This window comes from Talpa occidentalis, unplaced genomic scaffold (genome assembly GCF_014898055.3).
Source record: "Talpa occidentalis isolate TD23 unplaced genomic scaffold, MPIMG_talOcc4v2.1 talOcc4.4, whole genome shotgun sequence".
NCBI classification, from domain to species: domain Eukaryota; kingdom Metazoa; phylum Chordata; class Mammalia; order Eulipotyphla; family Talpidae; genus Talpa; species Talpa occidentalis.
In genome coordinates this window covers 6,974,652-6,991,554 of record NW_023604295.1, presented here as the reverse complement: position 1 = coordinate 6,991,554, position 16,903 = coordinate 6,974,652, and the positions used below count along the sequence as shown (strand labels likewise).

The 16,903-nt window shown below is 40.0% G+C and overlaps 1 protein-coding gene across 2 annotated transcripts in view; it reads right to left on the bottom strand.

Moving 5' to 3' along the window:
• Nucleotides 1–217: 217 nt before the first annotated feature.
• GART (phosphoribosylglycinamide formyltransferase, phosphoribosylglycinamide synthetase, phosphoribosylaminoimidazole synthetase) overlaps nucleotides 218–16,903 on the bottom strand; it is a 31,657-nt gene continuing 14,971 nt past the window's right edge. For both annotated transcript variants that reach the window (XM_037525010.2, XM_054700306.1), the window contains 11 exons: nucleotides 15,211–15,305; nucleotides 14,769–14,878; nucleotides 14,251–14,449; nucleotides 10,219–10,470; nucleotides 9,819–9,971; nucleotides 6,733–6,939; nucleotides 5,124–5,387; nucleotides 4,281–4,411; nucleotides 3,926–4,067; nucleotides 2,733–2,848; nucleotides 218–2,641 (listed from right to left, as the gene is read on the bottom strand). In XM_037525010.2, coding sequence (XP_037380907.1) covers nucleotides 2,444–2,641; nucleotides 2,733–2,848; nucleotides 3,926–4,067; nucleotides 4,281–4,411; nucleotides 5,124–5,387; nucleotides 6,733–6,939; nucleotides 9,819–9,971; nucleotides 10,219–10,470; nucleotides 14,251–14,449; nucleotides 14,769–14,878; nucleotides 15,211–15,305 — 1,867 coding nt within the window. In that variant the 3' untranslated portion in view covers nucleotides 218–2,443. The remainder of the gene's footprint in view (nucleotides 2,642–2,732; nucleotides 2,849–3,925; nucleotides 4,068–4,280; nucleotides 4,412–5,123; nucleotides 5,388–6,732; nucleotides 6,940–9,818; nucleotides 9,972–10,218; nucleotides 10,471–14,250; nucleotides 14,450–14,768; nucleotides 14,879–15,210; nucleotides 15,306–16,903) is intronic.

Here is a 16,903-nt window from a genome sequence, read left to right as displayed (position 1 = left end):
AGAGCCAGAGTGGGGAACAGAACAGGCAGATGGAGCGAAGACACTGCTGAAGGGGAGCAGCGGGCAAGGCAGGGGAGGTCTGTCGCTCCATGTGGGACCCTCGCCTGTGGCTGGGGATGGAACCGGCGCTGCAGAGGCTGCGGGCAGCTTCGCAGCCCAGCGCTCAACCACTGTGCCACAGGGGGAGGCCCCAAGGAAATTCTTGAAGAAGAAAAAAAAACAAAACAAGAAAAGGCTAGTTGTATGTCAGCGATTAAGCTTTATTACAATTAAATGCTATTGTACTTGAGAGTTAAAAATGTTTGTAAAGACGTAAGTAAAAAATTTGAGAATAAACATGTAGAGGCCATGAACTCTTAGAAATTGTAACTTTCCTCTTAAGAACATTTGGCTTATTTTGGACTCACACTCAAGTCATTTACAACTGTTGTGTAACCAGCAAGGCTGAGTAACAGTCACAACCCACATCTTTCTGGCTGAACTGTGATGAAGGGATTGTTTTATTCCTACTTATACAAAGAAACAGGTATCTACCATGAAAGACAAATATCCATACTGACTGCATTAAGAAAATATTAGCATCTTGTTCTTTTTTGCATTATTACTGTTTCTGCATAACTTAAATGACTTTTCATTTTTGAGTACCACAAACTAACCATCCATAAACCCAACATTTCTAAATAAGACTCAATTCATCACAAACGGGCTGGCAGGGGACTTCCTTTAAGCCAACTCCTTTGTCCTCTTACTCCCGTTATTGTCAACTGTTTTTTGGCTTCTGGTAATTAATTTCAGGCACATTTTTGATTTTCCCTATCCCAAGATATGGAGTCAACTAATTTACATGGAGTTCACATTCCTTTAGGTAGAGATTAGCATTAAAGTAAGGCCTAGGAATTTTATTTCTTGCATAAATTCTCATTGATTCCCCCCCCCCAATTACATCTTGGTACCAGCCTCTATTTTTATTATAGTATGTGATTTTATTAACCAGTAACATTTTCCTTTCGCTAGACTTCATAAGGCAATGTCTGACACATATGTAACAGGTGCTTAATCAGGTAGACTGAAGTCTCTAGAAGAAATGAGTCAACTGCTTTTACAACAAAGGGACCTATGTGAAGTGCTGTACCTGAATGCCCCATTGCTGCCACACTTCTAACATTCCAGCATCACCATCCTTGATGTATATTATGTTCAAGATGTAGTTATTGAATGAATAACACATCAAAACAGGGAGCAGGAACTCAGAAATAGATGCAGATCTTTTGTGTCTACTCCATGCCAAAAACTGTTCTTAGCATATATGTATTAAATTTAATTATCAAAACAACTATATGACACGCAGTTGCCTATGTTAGTAGATAAGGAATCAGAGACAGGATGAATAATGTACCTAAAGCTCTATGTCTGACGCTAGTGCACAACATGGGAAAGAGATATTAACTTGTTAGTTGGCGAGCTTTTCAAAGGTTAGAGAACATGTAGCTAAAAAAAATGGAGGTGGCCATGGTCAGAAAAATGTTAAGGACTAAGAATTTTGGTATCTTGTTTGGCTGAAAGTGAAAGGAATTCTGAATAACTAAGCTGATGATGACTGAGAACATTCTTGACAAGTAAAACCTGACAGACCACCAGAGATGACACCCATGTCCTAGACATGCTGTGCCAGTTTTGTTTAAATGCATGTCTATCATTACAATGCCAAAGAAGGGTGAGGTTTTTAGCAGATTTTTTGTTTTCCAAAGATTTACTTATTTATATAAGAACCTGGGCACAGGCCAGATGCAGGGGAGGGAAAGAGGACTCACCAGACACGGAGCGGGGAACATAACAAGCAGACTGAGGAAATACACTGCTGAGGGGAGCAGCGGGCGTGACAGGAGAAGTCTGCCGTGCCATGTGGGACCCTCGCCGGCTGGCCGGGAAACCCCGCACTGCAGAGGCTGCGGACAACAACAGAGGCTGCATGATGCTCAACCACTTGCACCACCAGGGGAAGTCCTTAGCAGGTTTTTTTTTAAAGACTCATTTTACCACTACCTTAGAAATGAAAATAAACTAAGAAGCTACAAATACATGACACTTCATAAAGATTATGGAGCAATGGCGACAACTACTGCAGAAAGTTAGAAGTGCCTCAGCCTTTCGGGTGGCAAGAACTTTGCAATTACTGACAGCATCTACCAGCGGGAATTTACATGCCCATGGACCTTTGACTACCTCTGATCTCCTAACCAGGAGTACAGGTAAGACGACACAGAGATGATGCCTAAATTCACTGTAACACAAAAACAATAGCAAAACCAGGAGATTCTGGCATTGCTGACATTTGCTCTCGGAAAATCCTCTTTTTTACAATGTTTGAATATACTCTCCTGTTTAGAAATTTTTTTTGAGAGCTGAATCCATGATAAAAAGCTACTATGTAAACATTCTTCTTTCAAAGCTGGCCCTTTTGGACCCAACAGATCTTGCCATTTTCTCCAAGCTGTACCGTTCCACTGGCCACCAATTCGAGAGCTCTGGGAAAGATCTTATGTTCTGCTAATTTTACTCTTTCAGACAGTGTTGCAACAGTATCAGTCCTCTTCACTTGAACAGCTTCTTGTAAAATAATCTGTCCAGCATCTACGTCTTCCTGGAAAAGGATGAAGAAGTTTGAACATTACCTTCTAGCCAGAGCAATGTACATCTAAACACTGACAGTATTTTGGTACAGACATACTCACAGCTACAAAGTGCACAGTGCACCCAGTGATTGTGACTCCGGCATCCAGGGCCTGTTCATGGGCATTTGAACCCTTAAAAGAAGGGAGCAAGGATGGGTGGATGTTGAGCATTTTCCCTGGAAATTAATAAAATCATAATGGTTAGTTAGAATTTAAAAATCCTGTGTTTCTGTCAAAGGGACATACACTATTTTGTTTAGAATCTGGCGTCAACAGGAGCAGGATTTCACCGGAATACATTTCTTTTTAAATCAAAGATAAGAAATGAGGGCCTCCCTGGTGGCGCAAGGGATTGAGTCTCAGCACTATGAAGCTATCAGCAGCCACTGCAGCATGAATTCAATCCCTAGCCAGGGAGCTGACCCACATGGCACAGCAGACCTCTCCCGCCTCGCCTACTGCTCCCCTCAGTAGTGTATTTCAGTAGATCTGCCTGTTCTGCTCCCCGCTCTGTCTCTGTTGAATCCTCTCACCCCCTGCACACCTCTGGCCTGCATCCCAGTTCTTCTACGCATAAATAACTAAAAAAAAAAAAAAAAATCACAGGGCCTCCTCTGCTGGTGCAGCAGTTGAGCACTGGGCTGCGAAATTGCCCGCAGCCTCTGCAGCGCCGGTCTGATCCCTGGCCGCCGGCGAGGGTCACACATGGCGCGACAGACCTCTCCTGCTGCGCCCACTGCTCCCCTCAGCAGTGTATTTTGCTCCACCTGCCTGTTCTGTTCTCCACTCTGACTCTGGTGAATCCTCTCAGCCTCCCGCGCTTCTGACTACCCAATCAGTAAATCTTTAAAAAAAAAATCACAGTAAATATTTCATGAGTGGAACTGTATGGCAAATCAGGCATCCTTTTTTAAGTCAATTTCAGTTGATTCTTTCTTTTTTTTTTTTTTTAAAGATTTATTTATTTGTACAAGCACTGGGTACAGTCAGAAGCGTGGGAGGGTGAGAGAATTCACCAGAGCCAGAGCGGAGAGCAGAGCAGGCAGACTGACGAAGTACACTGCTGAGGGGAGCAGCGGGCGGCAGGAGAGGTCTGCACGCCATGTGGGACCCTTGCCCGGTGGCCGGGGAATGAACCGGTGCTGCAGAGGCTGTGGGCAGCTTTGCAAGCCACTGCTCAACTGCTGCGCCATGGGGGAGGCCCTCAGTTGATTTCTTGATGTGGTATCAAAATATCAAACAATTTTGCTTACCATTCCATTTTTGGACAAAGGGGCCAGATAAGATTCTCATGAATCCTGCAAGACAGACTATGTCTGTGGAGAACTCTTTAAGGACTTGGTCAATTGCACTGTCAAATTCTTCACGACTTTTATACAATTTATGATTAATTACCTGTAAATGAAAAAGATAAGCAAAGTCTTTTTCAACAAATTACCAAAAATTATTTAAGGCTCAACCTTTAAATAACCTTTACATATCACACTTAATTAACCTTTACATATCATGCTTAATTCTTTTTGGAAGATACATTCACCCAGGTTCTAGGAGGACATAGCAGGACTTTAAATATAAGCTACAGGAAAGATACTTTTCAACATGACTTACTCTGGTGGGAATTCCAGCTCTTTCTGCTTTATCTAACCCGGCCACTGCAGCTTTGTTGGAGATAACAACAACAATGTGTGCAGAGCTACTTGGCTCCTGAGTACTCTTTATGAGCGCTTGAAGGTTTGATCCTGAAAAACAAGAAATAACACAAGTAATCTCACACTATGGCCTTGACAACAGTTTCTCTACTCTATCATCAACTATAGCCCATCTTGGCGCCAAAGCATACCAAAATCTTAAAATGGACTTCTAAGTTTGTTTGTACAACTCTGTGACTATGCCCAAAATCACTGAATTGTAACTGTATGATATGTGAATTATATCTCAGTAAATAAAGCTCTTAAAAAAAAACCACCCCACCCACCTCATCTAATCAACAAAAAACAAACCCAAACAAAAGAAACTCATAAAGTAATTACACTCTTTGAAATGTATCCTAAAGAAACAATTAGATACGTACTTAGGAACATACTGAATATTTAAAATAATTTTCATAACTCTATTAAATATAATGGTGGAAAAATAAAACCAACCCTCAATTGTTTATAGGTTGTTCACAGACCTCAACTATAAAGCTATGACACACAAGCTGGAATTCTCATCTGTCTTTTCTTCAGATATCTTTCCTACATCCTTGACCTTTTCTGTTGGGAGCTGTCCCATAAATGCCTTGAGAAAGAGGAAAGACCAAGACTACAGACTAGATAACAGTCCTGAATGATTCCCTCAATTCGCCCCACTCTACTGAGTGTCCTCACCATCTGAAGATACTTTTGGGGGGCTGGGAGGAAGGGAAGAGTGTTTCTATAACTCTACAGTAAAGAGAAAGTCACATCTCACCTGTTCCAGATATTAAGACAGCCACTCTTGCTTTTTCTGACTGGAGAGACAAATGATTTTTCAGGGTGCCGTTCCCCAGCTGGGAACCATTCTCTACCTGGATGCTGTTCCGTAGTGAGGTGCCATTCTCTAGCAGAGTGCCATTCCCCAAATGTGTACCATTCCCCAGCCGGGTGCCGTTCCCCAGCTGGGTGCCATTCTCCAGCACTGATCCATTTTCTTTTATAGTTTCAATCAGATGCTTGATTTTCACACGAGGAGAACCTTCATTTCAAATACGCCCAATAAAGAAAAATCATGAATTAACAGTAATGATACAGATAAAAGTTGTTTTATATACTTTAGTTTATTGTACTTTATGATGAAAATAAAGTATGAAGGATTAAAATGAATAGGTTTGTATTAACATTACTCATTCATAAAAACTTTCTGAAGGGTGAACATGTCATTATTTACTTCAACCAAGTTAATATGAATAGTGGACCTGTTAGTGTTCTCTAGGCCCCTCCTACCCAGCCCCACCCTTAATCTTGCACCCACAATAGTGCTCTGACTTCCTGGTCTCAAGGGTAGGCATGTGACCCAAGTGAGGCATTCAAAGATTTGATATAGGGTGTTGAGTAAGAGAGGGCCTCTTTTTCTTATTGCAACATGAGCTGAAGGATGTGGGCTTAAGACCTTTCCGGTATTTGGGGAACCTGCCTGAAAATGAAACTTACACAATAAAGGAAAAAAAAGCAGATACACATTCAACAAGCTCTGAGATCTCTGTTAACTAATCTAAGTGGCTGTTCTGCCACATCAATTTCTAGTACTTTTGACCGAGTGACAGTATGGGACAGGGTGCTTGTTCACTATCCATGAAGAGAGCCAAACCACAAAGCAGAGCTTAAGACAGGGTCTTGTTTTCACAAGATTACTTTGGAAAGTGATCCCAGGAAACCAGAGTCAACTCTGGGAACAGTGATATGGGGAGAGCCAAGAAAAGTGTGTGTGTGTTTTTTTTTTTAAAGATTTATTTATTTATACATACAAGAGCTGGGGCACAGGCCAGACATGCAGTGGGTGAGAGGATCCACCAGAGACAAAGCAGGGAACAGAACAGGCAGATTGACTGAAATACACTGCTGAGGGAAGCAGCGGGCGAGGCAGGAGAGGTCTGCTGCGCCATGTGGGTTTCTCCCTGGCTGGCCGGGATCGAACTTGTGCTGCAGAGGCTTCTTAGTGTGGTGCTTAACCCCTTGTGCCACCAGGGAAGTCCAAAAGTGTGTTATTAAATTGGTCACCACCAGTAACAGGGGCCAATTTCATTGGGATCCCCCAAGAAGCCAGTTAGACTGCGCCTTGGAACCACTCCTGTTTTAGAAGTGGTTATTTATGTATTAGTTCTCTCCCCAGTGGTCAAGGGCTGTCCTGAGGGGTACACCTGCTAGTTTGCAACATAGAGTACAAAGGAAGAGCTAGGTGGTGGGAGCTGTCATGTCACACCTGTGTAAAACAGTTATCATAGCAGTGGCTGGGGAAAAAAGGTGGGCAGAGACCTTATGAGCCAGGGCAGAGCTATATTTAAGATGATATACTTAAGAACAACTAAGTAAGGAGAGATTACCTTTAGGACATGCAACCACCTTGCCAATCACCCAGGCTTCTTCCTTGTGCTGCTCAATATCCCTTAGAATTTGCTTTGTCTGATCCTTTGATACTATCAGGGCAGCGCCAACCCCACAGTTAAATGTCCTGGCCATCTCTTCTTCAGAGAGGTGTCCTTCCTTCTGTAACCATGAAAAGATCCTGGGGATCCTCCAGGTCTGGGCATCTGAAAATAGGCAAATTGTTTGATCAAGCTGTCACCTCACATTAAGTATAAAAAGTGTGCATGTGGAAATTACTATGGAAATTACAATTATATGTAGGGCAAAACTGGCCTTTTAGAAGTCTTCTTGAGATACAAATTGGGATCCAAATTTGTACCTTAGACATTAAGAACATGTTGAGCTGGGATTTAAAATGCACCCTAAATATGATGCAAAACTAGGGTGAGTTTACACAGATTCAGGTGATGCATACATTAAAATTATACTGTTAGGTCTGTTATAAGAAGATATCCTCTATTTTCACATATAATACACCAAAGGTTACTAATGAATAAATACAGGTAAAAGCCTATATATAAAACATACGAAATTCTTGAATAAAATAATCTGCATAGTTCTTGGGAATCCACAATTATGGATTCTGATTTATGAAAGTTAAATTGAATTAAGCATTTAATAAAGTCACTGTGGATACATCTTTTAATTAAATAATGAGGCTATCAGTTCCCCTTATTTGATATATCTGTATGATAATCAATTTTTTAATGTTCTAGAGTTAATACAGTTTCTAGAAGGTGTCATGTGTCTAGGAACCTTCTCTAGCAGTTCCGTTCATTTTTACCAGCTGGGAAATGTCCATTTTTCAAAGTTGAGATCAAAGCTTTGGCTATTATGACATTCACTATGTTATCAATAGTCAAGTCAAGAGCAATATAAAACCAAGGAGTGGCAAAGCCATAAAAATACAATCTCATTTTAGTAAAACTTCTACAAAGTACTTATAGGGGGAAAAAAAAAAAAAGACACCAACAGGCTAGCAGTTTAGTTTCTATAAATGACCCAGTACTTTATAAGTAGTATAACAAATGATAACTTTGAGACTTAATCTGCTCTCAAGGTTTGATTCCTGGAAGAAACTTCCTAGGCTAAGGCTCAAGGGACTGAGTTTCATTTCTACCGGGACACAGATATTTGAGTAATTCAAAACAGAAGTTTAAGAATATGGCTGTATAAACTGAACTTTGGGATGTTCCACTGTGTGTAACAGGCAGCAGAGGCCATCAAATAGAATTGGTTATGTAAAAATTTGCCAGGATAGAAAGTGGCACAGGTATAAATTATGCCTGTCTTCTTTTCCCACTTATCAGCAAGTCAGTGTTTTTACTGAGGTGAAGGGCATGATGAAGGAAATAACTGGTTAAGATTTTGTTACTACATTGGAAAGGATAGGAATCCCTGCAAAGTCTTAAACCTTGAATTTAATCCCATGTGCCCTTCAAGTCCTTACTATTCTAAGGAGGGATCCATTTAGCCCAGGTTGTCTCTGGTATCCCTGGCAAGGCTGAACCCCACTACTAGACCACTCTTCCAGCACACCTTACTGTTTCTTCACTAGCTTCACTCTCAGACTCTGGGTTAGCTCAGCAAAACTAACCACAGGTGCCTCCCCACACAACCCATCTCTCTACTTGCCTAGCCCAACTGGATCAACACAATCAACTTTTCTGTGTTTGTTTCAAGGCTTCCCATGCCTACTTTGGTGGAAAAATTAAACAGCTTCAGTTTTACCTTCAGTGCTATATACTACCTCATTGCTGTTTCTGACCTTGAGTGCTTTATTAATTTATTCTTCCTCAGGCTGCCACTCAGGTCTGCTCATCTCACCAAGCTCTTATTACTTCATGAGAAAAGGCATTATTCTGTGAGAACTTCTTTAGTTTCCATTCCCTCAAACAATGTATGTTAACTGACTATATTATCTGGTTGGTACAGTGCCTCTGACTTTTACTCTATAAAAACAGGAGGGTGGGTTAGAAACTTGTTTCTTACTTCTGCCATGTATCTAAGCTATTATACCCCATTCTCTTTTGCCAATGGGTTTCCTGAGATAGAAATCTCCATTCACTGTCTTGTATCTCTGCCAATCAGTCCCCCCAACACCACTGCGTGAGGGTTATCTACCCTCAAGCCAAAATGCTTTTAAGCCAACCCTAAAATATATTGGCCTTGTTCTGGTCCTCATCCTAGATATATGTCCTGCATCTGACTATTGACCAGCATCATAGTCAAATCCTTCCTTGGGCAGCTCTCTTCCCTGCCTGCCTGTGGCTTTCCCTAATAAACCTATCTTTTCAAAATGTTAAAAACCACCAACCAAAATCCTTCCTTGGATTGTTAATGATAGTTTGACATGGTTTACTCTTTGCTTCTGACTATTCTTTGCATTAATTTTACCTCTGTCAACCTTTAAGATGGGCAGAACACTGAGGAACAACCTTTTGTTACCCCTGTCTTTTGGTTATAACTACTACTATCTGCACATGAGTACCCAAGTCTCTTCAGGCTGATCTCTCTCAAATTCAGCTTACAGACATCTTGTAATGAACACAGTGACTATTGAAAATACTGTCTTTCCACTTCATATTCCAAACGTACCCTTCCTCTTATTACAGACATTACAATCCACTCACCTGCTTAATAGAAAACCTAACTTCTTTTTCCTTCTAAGTATAAAGTGATTCTCAACCCTGCCTCCCTTCTCTATACCTTGGTTTGTTTGGGGCCTCTTTATTTCCTTCTACCAGTTCCCTGCTAGCCTGTTCCTAGTTCCATTTGGATAGAGCTTGAAATTACCAACTCCCTTGGAGGATCTGCTGAGAGCACTTTATTTTCTACAAGTCAGTTATGTGAAGTTGTTATGTCTTATAAGCATTGCTAAGGAAGGAAAAAGAGGCAGAAAAGAGTCAGCTCAATTCTCCCCCATAAACCTTCAGTGATTAAGAATTTTCCATGTATAATCAAATGTGCACCAATAGCTTTCTCCCATAATGTATTTTTCCTAAAGGTTTTCTGAACAAAAAGTTCCTTTTGTTAAGCTTACCTAAATCTACCCCAAATTTCTGAGGGAGGACCCTGGGAATGTTTTCTAGGAGTCCTCCACCAGTGATATGGGCAAATGCCTTGACGTGTCCCAAGCGCAGGATAGGTAACAGTGAGCGGCTGTAGAGTCTGGTTGGTGTCAGAAGTAAATCCCCTGTATTTTGAGAGATAAAGACAAAAACTTAGCTTGCAAATATAAAACTAAAGTACAAATAAAAGCATTCTCAAAGTAGAATGATGGGGATGCCGCACAGACACATCTGTTGAACAATAGTGTCCAAACAGCAAAGCTAAGGATGATGTGACTGGTCCACTCTAACTGTGAGTAGTGATGGACTAACCTCACTAAGTGGCTGCTCAGACATTTCAAAGCAGGCAAGTTTAAACGTGAGTGCGTTTACCTAAGGTCTGGTCACCACAACCACAAGGTGCTGGAGAGGAGTACTGCAGGGAAGATTTCTCTACGATTTTCCTCACAAGGCTAAATCCATTGCTGTGAAGACCAGATGAAGCTATTCCAATGACGTTGTCCCCTTCAGTGATTCTGTCCAGCTGAGGGAGTTTCTGCTCCCGCTCCATGGCACCCACAGCAAAACCGGCTAAGTCATATTCTCCAGGAGGATACATATCAGGCATTTCTGCTGTTTCTCCACCTGGCAGGAAGATGGAATATGAGCAGAGAAATCGCATCATACTATAAACCTGCCTACTACTCTCAATACAAGCAATTGTTATAACTGTGACTATATTCCACCAATATTCAATAAAACGTAAACAATTAAAATGTATTAGCAGCCTAACAGAACTTCCAGCCAAGTACGACTTCAGAGGAAATGGCGTCCACCTGCACAAGAGTAAAGGCAGACATTATCTTTGCAAATGTGTTGTGTAACCGCTAAACATGACTTCACAGGATGAACACTTGGCTGAATGTTATTTCTATAGTTTAGTTTAGAAACGCTTGCACATGATTGTTTTTTTCACCCACTCTTTTTATTTCTGAGTAGTATCCCATTACACGGATGTAACATAGTACCCACCTAGCAATTTACCCATTTCTTCAAGGTCATCAAATTTATTTGATTTCTTCTTTCATTTGTGATTGTTTTCTTTTTTTTTCCTGTTAGCCTTGCTAGAGGTTTATCTAATTTTCTTGATGAAGGGGATCTTTCATTTTCTGTATATGCTTTTTGATCTATTTCACACATTTCATTTTATTCAGCTCTTCATTTTATGCTTTTCTTCCTTCTACTAACTTTGGGTCTTGATTGTTCCTCTTATTCAGGTTGCTTTAGGTGACTGAGTTTCCATGCTTCTTAATGTGGGCCGATTGCAATTGTCTTCTCCCTTCAGACTGGTTTTGCTGTCTCATCGGTTCTGTTAGTGTCCACATCATTTTCATTTGTCTGAAGGTATTTCTAATTTCTTTGATTTCCTTTTTTGTCCAGTTCCTACTAAGAAATATGCTCTTTAGTCTCCACATATTTAGTCTTTCCTGTATTTTTCTTACAGTTAATTTCTAACTGTATGGCACTATGGTCAGAAAAAAGTACTAGTATCATTTCAATCTTCATAGTCTTATTGACAGCTGACTTGTGTCTCACGATATGGTCTGTTCTTGAAAATATTCCATGTGCCTTTGAAAAAAGGTGTAAAAAGCAGCTTCTGGGTGGAATGTTTGGTAGATGTCTGTTAGACCTATTTGGTCTACCTCTTAAACATATTGCTTCCTTATTTATGCTTTATCTTGATCTGTCCATTGCTATAGTGGGGTATCAAAGTCCCCTAGTATTACTGCATATCAGTATCTCTATTATCTTATGTATCTCTGTGAGCTATAATTGTCACATATATATGTGTTACTTCTCCTTATAGTAGGCCCTTAATCATAATAATGTCCCTCTCTACCTTTTATCACCTTCCTTAATTGGAAATCTGTTTTATCAGATGTAACTATAGCTGTTCCTGCCCTTTTTTTGGTGGCCATTTGCTTGTCTTCTAGTCTTTAAGTCTCCTTTGTTGGTAAGACTAGTTTCTTGTGAAACTGAAGTTTGGACTTTGTTTTGAACACTGATCTTGCTGGGTGAAGGATTATGACTGGAGGTCTTTTTAATTAAATAGTTTAATACCTCTTTCCAGTATCTCTGTGCTGTAATGTTTCTACTGAATGTCTAATAATCTAGCTGATGTTCTTACGTGTTACCCTTTTTTCCCTTGAGGTTTTAAATATTCTGTCATTGTTGTTGGCTTTCAACATTACCATAATGTGTCTTGGTATATGTCGGTCAGTATTATTTTCTTTGGAACTCTTTGAGTCTCCACATTTGATCCTTTGAATTACTGTTTCTAAGATGATGGTACAGGGGTATGTGGGAAGTGATTTGACCATGCCTACCAAAGCCCAAGTGCCCTGGCCTATAAAGCATATCATAGTTCACTTAATAATTGCATTGTGAAAAGGGCCTCCCCTGGTGGCGTAGTGGTTGAGCGCTGGGCTGCGAAGCTGCACGCCGCCTCCGCAGCTGCACGGCTGCTGGTGAGGGTCCCACATGGCTTGACAGACCTCTCCTGTCTGGCCCGCTGCTCCCCTCAGCAGTGAATTTCATCAGTCTGCCTGTTCTGTTCCCCGCTCTGGCTCTGGTGAATTCTCTCACCCTCCCGTGCTTCTGACTGTACCCAGTGCTTGTATAAACAAATAAATAAATCTTTAAAAATAAAATAATTGCATTGTCAAAAGATACCACGTTTAGGCAAAGTCCAAATTAGACTTTTAAATTATGGTTGAGAAGACAATTTAAAAAGTACATAAAACACTAATATGAAATGTAGTTTTAGCATGATGTAAAAAGAAAATATTCTTTGTAATATACCAGTTATTTACCAGTGTTTTATCTGTTGACATGAATCTTCATTTGCAATCTGAGTAACACTAGTGAACAAAGCAAATGGCAGTCACAGTTAGCTCAGCACACACTTCCTTTACTGGTCTTTGTCTGATCATGATGAGGAACAGCTCCTGTGAATTCTTCTGGTTTCTTTAACAGTGAAACATAAGGATAGGCTTTCTTATTTGCTGAACAGACTGAAGTGTTTGTGGCTGGCAAGCAGTCTTGTTCATGGTTTTATGCTGTGAATGCATCCTTGTTTAGGGCCACATGGTTTTTCTCTTTTGTTTCTATAAAACTTGTAATAATCATCTTTTAAAAACAAAACTTATTTTGTCAGTAATTAACTGGAAACAGCACAGGAACAAATATATCTGGACAGTTCTTTACATCGAGGCAAACAACTCGAATGACCATTTTTTAAAACAATGAAAACAGGGCCTCCCTGGTGGTGCAAGGGGTTAAGCACTGCACTATGAAGCAATCCACAGCCTCTGCAGCATGAATTTGATCCCCAGTTGGCCAGGGAGCAACCCATATGGTGAAGCAGACCTCTCCTGTCTCGCCCGCTGCTTCCTTCAGCAGTGTATTTCAGTCAGTCTGCCTGCTCTGTTCCCCACTCTGTCTCTGGTGAGTCCTCTCACCCTCCGCATCTCTGGCCTATGCTCCAGCTCTTGTATGCATAAATATATGTTTAAAATAAAACATAAAAAAAATAAAAGAGCTAATGAAATTTTAAAAAATTATGTAAATACAACCCTCTTGTGTAGTAAGGTTTGCTAGTGGGTATCTGACCTGCAGAAAAAGAATTTTTGGCTCCTGGACAGACTTGCCCACAGAAATGTAATATAAAGAGGAAGTTTCATTCCTTATTCTCATTTATATTTAATATTTATTTTATACAAGAACTGGGGTATAAGCCAGAGTTGTGGGGAGGGGGGTGAGAGGATTCACCTGAGAGAGTGGGGAGCAGAACAGGCATATCTACTGAAACACACTGCTTAGGGGAGCAACAGGCAAGACAAGAGGAGTCTGCTGCACCATGTGGGTCACCTCCCTGGCTAGGGATCAAATTCCTGCTGCAATGGCTATGGACTGCTTCATAGCACTGTCTTTAACCCCTGTGCCACCAGGGAGGCCCCTATATGCAATATATGTATACAGCATGGATTTTATCCTTAACATGTTTTATGAGAAAATATAAATCAAGCTATAACATGTAGGATCCCATCTACTTTTGCCGTAGGACCAGTAAGGAAGAAACAATACCTAAGCTGTCTTTTGAGGATTGTTGAGAAAGATGAGGAAGGAAATGGTGGCCAAACGTAAAAGGAGAAAAATAAAGTTTGGTGGAGAGTTTAAAGAGTATAATTCTGGGACACACCCTTGAAGGAATTTGAGGTCACTAGAGTTTCTTTAGTGAGCATCCTCTATGGATCATTTGTCTCATCTTGTGATAGCTGTTCGTGAAGCTATATTGGTACTCATCACATTTATACGTAAGATCAAAATACAGTAAGCACGTTAGAGTAAAAGGGATGATCATACCAAGCAGAGCACATTGACAATCTTGACAAGCTTGAGCGATTCCCTTAACAACAGCTTCGGCAATATTAAGGTCAAGTTTTCCACAGGCAAAGTAATCGAGGAAGATGAGGGGCTCTGCTCCTTGTGCCAGAATATCATTTACACACATTGCAACCAAATCTTGGCCAATGGTATCATGTCTGTTGCACTGCTGGGCAATCTGTAGAATAATATAAAAATCCACATAGGAGAGTAAGCCTCAAATGATACCTTGTCAATTCATCAATGGAGGCTAACAAATACAGACACTTGGCTACTCTGAACACTTAGACAAAGATTAAATTTGGATAGCTAAAAGTATCCGTTTTTCCTCTACAGTAATCCTTTAAGATGTAGACTTAAGAGTATCAGGTAGCTAGAAATGGAGATGTTTTAGTTGTATTATATAGTTATTCAGTTTGGTTCTCTTTAGTGTGTATATATCAAGATGGGAAAAATATGTATTTGATATACAGTAATTCACAATAGGATCGGATTACCTTTAGTTTAGTCCCAACACCATCCGTTCCACAAGCCAGAAGAGGATTCTTGAAACCGGCTGCTTTCATGTCAAAAAGACCAGCAAAATCTCCAAGACTAACATCACAGCCTGTTGGAAAGGAATTACTTGCTACATTTCAAAAGATTAAACATGAATACATAAACCACTAAGAATGGCTACAAGAGTTGCCATTCCTGAAAACAGGAGAGAACACCATGTGATCAAAAAATTGACCAAAAAAGTAATTAAAAATTAAAGGTGCAGACATCCTTTTGAGTTTGACATCATGGTTATAGATGAAGACAAGAAAGTTGAGGACTAAAGATATACAGGAACCTTAAAGCATTAGTTTGTAACATTTTTCTCAATAAACTACAAAGCGAAAATCAATTCACAGTCTGTCAAAGTAAATGAACTAGCAAAGTCAGGATCTGACTTACCTGGTCTGGAGGTGGCTTTTGCCAAAGGCTTAATCCTGTTGACTAACATATTTCCAGCTGCAATGTTTACCCCAGAGTCCTTGTAAGTCAGGCACCTAAACAATTAAGAAAGCAATGAAGATATTACCTAAATGGCAAGTAAATTAAAATATTAAAAGTAATTAAAATATTATTTAAAGCAAAGCTATCTCTAGTGATTTATATAATCTTTACTGTGTTAGGCCCCAGCTACTGATTCTGAATTAACTGGTCTAGGGAATAGGTATGTGTTTAGACAACCTATAATTTAATTGTAGTATCTCTACTGAGAACTACTGCTCTAACTTAATTATTTCTTTGAGAAGTACTTCTCGCAGCCAGTTAAATACAGTGATATTTTGCAACAACCATTCTGTGTTCAACTTTGGTATGGGAAGGAATACTGAAACTGTCAACTAGAATTATAAAAAACTCCATACAAAGAAATCCCTACATAACAAAACTGGGCTCTTACTGAAATAAGATAATTTTATTGGTTTCCTTATAGCTAAAGACAGTAGGAAACAAGGTAACAGACTGAAAAAGCGAAATCATGCCATTCAGTAAATTATTTCCTTTTTCTTTTTTATTCATTCATGGACACAAGAACTAGGGCACAGGCCAGAGGCGCAGGGTGGTGAGAGAAGTCGCCAGAGACAGAGTGGGTAACAGAATAGGCAGATTGACTGAAACACACTGCTGAGAGGAGCAGCGGGCAAGTCAGGAGAGGTCTGCTGCGCCATGTGGGCATCCCCCCGGCCGGGGATGGAACTAGTGCTGCAATGGCTGTGGACAGCTTCATAGGCTGTGTCCCAACCCCCTGTGCCACCAGGGAGGCCAAATCATTTCCTTCTATATGGGGAACATGTTGGAGCAGTACATTTAGAAATGAGGTTTGTGAATTGCACTATGAATTCAGTAATCGTGCCTTGTAAAAAAACAAGAGCTCTGGCCTAATGGGAGGCAGAGACACATGAGAAGATATGTGAGGTTTTATTAGAAACAAGTGCCAGGGTACTATAGGGTGGAACACTTCAGCAATTAATGCCAATAAAGTCAGCTTAGATGGGAAACAATGTTCTACTAGTTTAAAACTTTTTCTCAGGTAGCAGTTGGTATTATGGCTATTCATTTTCACCTTTAAAGACCAAATTAATATTAAGATTATATTCTTTTGAACTAGGTGATTTCACTGGGAATTAGTCATTTTAAAAAGTGAAAAATAATTTTTTAGTTCAGTATATTAATATTCCTAACTAATTCTTTTTTTTTTCTTTTTAAAGATTTATTTATTTGTTTATACAAGCACTGGATACAGGTAGAAGCGCGGGAGGGTGAGAGAATTCACCAGAGCCAGAGCGGTGAGCAGAGCAATATTCCTAACTAATTCTAATGCTTATACTTAAAACCGCTGATCAGTAATAGTATAGCTTGAATTAATTTGCTGAAAAGTTCTTACTGCCCTAAAAAATTTTAATTCAGATGAACTCAATGTACAGTAAATATTTCATCACAGTATTAAATTTCATTTCACAATATTAACTGTGACAGGTACTGAAGAAATCAAAATCCCCACATCTGCAAGAAATAGTTTATTGATTTTTCAAAGGAATAATTGTACATGCCAATAAATGACTAAGAGGTCAAAAAACCCACATTTCAGTAACAGTTATAA